Below are 7,500 nucleotides of genomic sequence, written 5' to 3' on the forward strand. Positions count from 1 at the left end.
TCCTTCCTTCCTTCCTTCCTTCCTTCTTCTTTCTTTCTTTCTTTCTTTCTTTCTTTCTTTCTTTCTTTCTTTCTTTCTTTCTTTCTTTCTTCTTTCTGGGCTTTTATACAAAGGACCTTTATCCAGGATCACTCCCTCCCTCTGCAGATAAGCCTGACTTCTGCTGTTAGAAGCTCTTTGCTCACAGTCTGGACCTCTCTTCAATGCATCTCAGCATCCACTTGGACTCCCCCCACCCCCCACCCCTCCTCATCTTTCATCTTTCTTATCTGTCAGCTCTCCTCCTCTGCTTCATTGCTCAAATCAGCTTAAGCCAAACACAGAGTTCTCTTCAAAGTCCTCTGGACCCTCGTACTCTGTGTCATTCCCTCAGGTCCCTCCCACTCAGGATACTGCCCCAGCTCTCAGAGCACTTGTGTCTTCAAATTCTGAATCACAACTGGTTTGTAAACTCCTTGAAGGTTAAATGTAATTTTCTGTTTCCTCCCAGGTCTCCAGAGCCTTTTCAGTGGGCAATATTCAATATGACGCACATGGATGAACAGACCCTTGGGGTCTTCTGTATGGGAAGAGAAGCTTACCATTTCGGAACAATCGTTAGAAGCTTGCATGAAGCTGGACAACACTTGATCTTCTGATGGGAGCCTTTATCAAACACTTCTCAGCGATTGTCTAAGTGAAGTGAATTCCTCCTGTCATTTAAGTTCCCATGCCCAGCCATGCTTCAGAGCCTCCTGGAGACTTTTGTAAACACAGATGCTAGATCCCAGGCTAAGAGACTTGGATTCAGCAGACCCGAGGTCAGGTTCCAGGGGATTTGTTGGTGAGGGTGGAGTAGCTTTGGAGTCTTTTTGTGAAGACTTACTGATATGGGTTAGGGGAAGCACTCACATCCAAAAGGACTTTGCCTAATTTGTTTCAGCCTGAACTTCTAGGTAATTTTTCCTTCAAGTGAAAACAAGCTGTATGTGGATGGGGGTGCATTCGTCTCACTCACACTAAGAATTCCTAAAATTACAACACTGAAAAGTTCCTTTTCTTCATTCTCTGCAAAAGATGAATGTGTGCATGTATGTGTGCATTCTGGATGTGTGCCTATGTGAGTATGTGTATACACACACATATGTATTTGTTCTCATATGTGCACATATGTCTACATATGTATGCATTTATGTGCACACATGTTCATATATATGCACAAAGGGGCATATATATGCTCATATGTACAAATGTGTATATTCCATTTTGTGTCTGCATTCACAGAGGTGTATACATGCACATGTGCATGTCATGATAAAAATAATTATATGGATGTACACACAAATGCCTACATGTAAACATACACGTGTGTAAAGATATGTCTATGTATATAAGTATGCAAGAATGCATGTATACACATACATATTTATGACATCTGGGCATATATATGCACTGTTATATAAATGCATATGAATGCATGTACACATAAGTGTATACATACATAATGCAGGCATATATATATATATATATATATACACAATATGTGTGCACATGTATACCCATGAATATGTACGTGCATATGTATGTGTGCATATGCTTGTCATTATGTCTGCATGTATGTATATGTCTGCATATGTATGCCATTATATATGTATAAATGCATATATGAGTATGTCATGTAATTGTAGTGTGTATGTATGTATATTTATGCTATTTGCTATATATGTCCAAGTGAATGAATATACACATGACTGAATTCATGCACACATATACATGCTTGTATGTATATACTATATATATGTATATTGCATGTGACTGAGTATATCTGTATATAATTCTATATGTGCATATATGTATATGTGTGCATGTTCATGTTGCTATATACATGGATGTGAATGCTTGCTCACAAGACTAAAGACACACATGTATATGTGTGCATATATATATATATGTATATGCCATTATATTAGGCGTGTTTATTTATATATGTATTATATACATATGTGCATGTGTGTGCAAACACACTTGGTGCTAACATGATGAGAAGGACTAACGGATTACCTGGATAAGGCGCACAGGATTCTGCATGATGTCCTCACCCCCAAAAAGATAGAGCCTTTGGTCCTTCACTGCTACGGCAGGGTGGAGCACAGCCACTGGCATGCTGGCCATGCTCTCCCAGACGTCACGGATGCTGTCATACCTCTCCATGGACCCCAGAAGCTCCTGCCCTTCTCCAGTACCCCCAATGGAGAAGATGAAGTTCCTGTGGGCGGTGCTTCTGTGGGAGTAGCGGGCTGCCAGCATGGGCTCCCCCACCCTCCACTGGTTGAGTTTCAGAGAAAAGATATACACGCCACAGCTAATGAGACTCTTCCCCTCGCTGACAGCCATGCCCCCGAGCACGTAGACGCTTCGGTGCAAGGTGACAGCTGAGGCCTTGTACAACCGTATGGGAAGCTTGGCTAGGCTCTGCCACTGGCCAGTCTGTCCACTGTAAAGCAAGACATCCCTGGTGGTCTGCTGGTTGTCCTTCCGTCCCCCAAGGAGGAGAAGGAAGTCTTGGTAGGAGCTCCTTGGGGGCATGCGCCATAGGAGTTTACAATCCTGGGCACTGGGACCATACAAAGAGAAGATCTGCTTCCTGGCCATCTCCAGGATGGCCTGGCAAGCAGGTGAGGACTGGAGGAGGGTATCATTGGCAATGAAGTGATGGAAGAAGGCTGGGTGGATGTACTGCAGGCGGACCTGCTGCAGCAGTTCCTGCATGTGCCTCCACCGGGCTTGGAGGTCATGCTTCACCCAAGCCATGAGGGCCTCGAACACCTTTTCCTCCTCACCACAGAGCCTGTCATCTCCCAGGTAGTCCCTCAGCTCCATGGCACAGAGCTCCTTCAGGTCAGCTGACGCTGCCACCTCTGGGAAGTAAGTCAGGGCCACCTCCTTTGCTTTCTTCTTAAGGCTGTCACAGCTTAATATTTCTGCAAGTCTGACCAGGCCCAGGCAGTTGCTGGGGGCCAGCTGGCTCTGGAGGTATGAGGAGCAGGCCTCAAACACCCGGGGATACTGCAGCATGGCAGCAGCCTCCATCAGTGGAAGGACGTTGGCAGCTGAGATATGGACCTCTCCCGTATACACATACGTGATGACCTGCTCCAGAGTTGTGGAACTGATGCCTTTCAACTGCACTTTGGCCTCTCTGCTCTCCCGGAAGTGGCTGCAGAACATGGCCTTGAAGTAGGGGCTGCTGGAGGCCAGCACACTGCGATGACAAGGGACCTCCCAGGCCCCAGAGCAGATGCTCACATCAGTCAGGATCTTGCTTTGTCTTAAGCCATTGAGCTGTCTTAACAAGTCAGAGGAGAAGCTGTGGTCTTTGAAGACAACCCCATCTGGTAACTCCTCATCCATCCTACAAAGAAAAAGGGACACTTCAGACGGAAGCAAAATCAAGGCTTTCTCACAGAGTACACTGGAAGGGTTAGCTGTGGGGGCTCCAAGTCTCTTTCACCACTATCTATTTACCAAGACAGTGGAATCATGAACAGTAGACCACATTGTACATCCAAGAGGAAACCACCCTCACCCTAGACCACAGAGTGATCTACTTCAGGCTGCTATTATCTTCAGAGATAAAAGACACACAGCATCTCCAGCTACGCACAGGCATCTTCCAACCAAAGTGAATAGTCAGGGACTCACATATTAGCCTGACACGAGACTAGTCCATGCCTTTGATAAGAAAGGTACGCTTTTGTCCAGATTCTCATCAGATTTGCCAGGTAATTCATCTAGGAATCTTTCTGAGGGTTAGTTGCTCACCAAGGCTAGTATTCGAGGGTGTGGTCATCTGGTCACAGAAGTAATGGGGTCACAGTGGGCTGCTGCAAGATCTAGATAGAAGACTTTGTGCTCTTGGTTTTTATTTTAAAGATGCAATTAATAGAGAACAAAGACCAAACACTTCTGTGGTTTATTGGTGACACTGGCTGTCTGCCTGCTGAGAAGTGACATATGAGGGACACTTACCTTGTTTTGCTGCAGTGACATCCACTGATGCTGAGTCTGTCTTGTCCTCTCAAGATTTCTACCTTAGGCTTGGGATAAAACCATAAAGCCCGGGCCTTTCCGTTGGCAAATTCTCTGTCCTCGGAGAGTTCTGGGTTTGTTTATGCTGCAGGCACTTTCACAGTTTCTAGAGCTCTGTACAAGAGCTGCCGGGCAGGCAGACAGTGTATACATTCCAAGGCTAAGAATAGCCGCATATGTACTTTCCAATGTTATGACATGTGACTTTCCAGTTGCCTTTTGCAGCCACCCGAGGGCCTGCAGGGCTGCGCATGCCCACATGCCTTGTTTCCTTGGCGAGTGTTTACATCAGTATAAATAGAAAGAGAGGAACACGTTCTCTGACTAAGGCTTTGCTGCCCATTTGGACACATCCCGAGTTCCTTGTCCTAAGAGTGCCTGGGAACTCTAGATGTCTGTAAACAGGTTGCTATGACCTGTGCAGAATCATTGAGGGCAGCTCTGGGTCACAGTCGAGGTAGCAGGTGCTCATGGGAGGGGCAGAGAGTGGACAGAGCCCTGGGTGCTCTTCAGGGGACATCCATGCAGTACCTCCTGCCTGAGAGGACTTCTGTGAGGGCTCCAGTTTCCCTTTTAGGCTCCCAAGGCAAAGGAGCCCAGAGGAAAGGCTCTTTTTGCTTGTTTTTTGCTTGCTTGCTTACTTCTTAAATATTTTTAGTAATCTGTAGTTAGTCTTGTGAAAGTCCTGACTCTAATCAGGCATTCTGTCCCCATGTCTGTCTGTCTGTCTCCCCTCCCTCCCTCCCTCCCTCCCTCCCTCCCTCCCTCCCTATTCGTGTATTCTGACTTATAACAACCATTGACTCTCCCTGCCACCTGCCCCTTCTGGATACCTGCTAACTGCTCTTCAGCTGGGCTCTCTTACACGCAGGCTTCCTTTTCTGTTTCCTCTCACCAGACAGAAGTGAGTTAGATGCAAGGGGCAAGGCACAGTGATCCAGGGGGAAAGAGAACAGTGGAGAATGGGATGAGGAGAAAGAAGGAGGAGGAAGAAGAGAGGATCAGAAGGGGTAGAGGAGAGTGAAGAGGAGGGAAGGGAAGGATGGAGAAAGAAGGAAGGGAAAGAGAAAGCAAGAAGGAGGGAGGGAAGAGGAAGAGAAGATGAGAAAGATAAAATGGAGAGGAAAGAAAGACTGAAGAAGGAGGGAGAAGGAGGAAGAGAAGGCAAGGTGGAGGGAGACAGAGAGGGATGGAAGGAAGAAGTTGAGGAGAAAGGAGGGGATAGAGGAAGGAGGAGAGGGAGGGAGAAAGAATGAGGAGGAAGAGGAGGAAGAAAAGGTACTATAGAGGGAAAGAGGGTGGAAAGAAGAGGAGGAGTAGGAGGACCAGAAGAAAGGAGAGAAGGGAAATACTGGTGGGGGTGAAGAAGGCAATGGCAGAGGCGGTCAGGCTCACAGTGATGAGCATTGGATCACCAGAAGGGCTGGGGGCGGGACAAGCATGTGTCACTCATCTGGGCACTGCTGTCCATGATTGCTCTAGTCACGAGTGAGCTGCATAAAGGCCTGGCTTCCTCTTCCCACATTGCTCAGGCTTTTGTGACAGTCCTTGTTTCTAGTCTCTCCACTGTTACTACCTCCACCTTGTTGGCACAGAGTAACCTCTGGGAAGACAAGGCAGGACTTGCCAGGCTCCATGTCACACCTCCACTGGCTCCCATGTCAAGAGTGTTTCCTAGGAGGAGGCTGGTTGGTCTCCTGACTCTTCCCAGAAACACACCTCCCACTTGCATATTTTTATACTTGCTTCATCAGACAGCTTATAAGTCCATGCACATATATGTGTTAGTATTCCCACTGGGGAGTTAGGACTGACTTGGCTTCTAAGGTACTTGGGGCAGGGTGGAAGGAGTATTCTCACTCATAGTGATAGGTCATACCCCCAAAGAATTCAGCAGCTCATAGACAAAACGGATACCCAAAGCATGGCATTAGGTCCGGGAGTCTAAAGGCAGAAGTAGGTGGCAGCAGAGAGCCTGTGACAAAGGGATCAGGGATGCTGGCCATTCCTGGGCTTCTGTGGCATGCTGAGGACACGGGTGAGCAGTTACATCTCTGAAAGGGGCCCGATGACCCTCCGTTCTCTACTCTGTGCTTTTATGTGCATCTTCCCTTGGTCCATCTTCTGTTGCACCGTCCCCACTCATCCTTCCACATGTGGTCCATGTGCCAACTTCTCTGAAAGTCTTCTCTGCTCTTCGTCACCTCTGCCCTGCTCTCACAACCTCTGTACCTTGGGACAGAGGCTGTGCCTCAGACCTTATACATGTCTGCTGGCCCACTGTGCCTCTCCTGTCAGTGTGGAGTCTCTGAATCCAGAAGGCTTGTTCTCTTGCCGTCTTCCCAGAGTCCAGTGCAGGGTGTAACATCTAGTGGGTGGGTTATGTTAAGTTCCTGAACTGAGGAGAACAGAGGCATAATGGAGAACGGAGAAGATGGGAGCCTCATGGGGGTCTGACCAAGGCAACTCTTATGAAGGACAACATTTAATTGGGGCTGGCTTACAGGTTCAGAGGCTCAGTCCATTATCATCAAGGTGGCAGCATGGCAGTGCCTAGGAGGGCATGATGCAGGCAGAGCTGAGAGTTCTATATCTTGTTCCAATAGCAAACAGAAGACTGGCATCCGGGCTGCTAGGAGGAAACTCTCAAAGCCTACCCCCATAGTGACACCACTTCTTCCAACAAGGCCATATATCTTCCAACAAGGCCACACTTCTAGATAGTGCCACTCCCTGGGTCAAGCATATTCAAACCACCACAGGGTCTCATCTGCTTTGTAGAAGTACCAGGGTTACCACTTGCAGTGTGTGTAGATGGCAATGTGAGCCCTCACCTGAATCAAAAAATGTTAATAATATAATGAGCTGAAAAAATCAAATAATTGCTTTGGATAATAGAGTGAAAGATGAGTGTGGGCTGAGGACATAGCCTTGGTCTTCGGGAGCTAGGAACAAAGGGAAAACAACTTTTGGGGGAGTTTGAATGCCACCTCTATCACGGTTCTTCCAGCCGGTGAGCAAGCCAAGGATATTCTGAGGTCAAAGGGCAGAGTGAATTAGCTTAGCACTGGCCCCTGGAAGGCTGCTTGGATTTCTCCTTCACCTTCTACTTAGTTAGGCCTTCCAGAACCAGGCCTATCAAGAGTTTGAATGAGCCTGGTCATGGGTAAGTGTCTGACTAGCTTCAGCCAGTCTTTTAGTTTCTAACCCTTAGAAAAAAGCAGGTTCTATTCTTTTGGTTTGGCCAAATAGAATTTAGGAAAAGACACAGAGTTTAGCTGCTTAACATATAGCAAACACACACACACACACACACACACACACACACACACACAGAGAGAGAGAGAGAGAGAGAGAGAGAGAATCCAACCCCAAACGTCTTCCCCACCCACGAGTAATCTCAGCCAACTTGCTCATACATCATTTTGTCTT

The 7,500-nt window shown here is 47.2% G+C and overlaps 1 protein-coding gene across 1 annotated transcript in view; it reads right to left on the bottom strand.

Moving 5' to 3' along the window:
• The window catches only part of Klhl38 (kelch like family member 38), an 11,035-nt gene extending 6,816 nt beyond the window's left edge, over positions 1-4,219 (bottom strand). The window contains exons 1-2 of the mRNA XM_021184291.2: positions 4,009-4,219; positions 2,041-3,391 (exon numbers count right to left, since the gene is read on the bottom strand). Of these exons, the coding sequence (XP_021039950.1) occupies positions 2,041-3,390 (1,350 nt within the window). The 5' untranslated portion in view covers position 3,391; positions 4,009-4,219. The remainder of the gene's footprint in view (positions 1-2,040; positions 3,392-4,008) is intronic.
• Positions 4,220-7,500: the final 3,281 nt, after the last annotated feature.

This window comes from Mus caroli, chromosome 15, assembly GCF_900094665.2.
Source record: "Mus caroli chromosome 15, CAROLI_EIJ_v1.1, whole genome shotgun sequence".
NCBI lineage: Eukaryota > Metazoa > Chordata > Mammalia > Rodentia > Muridae > Mus > Mus caroli.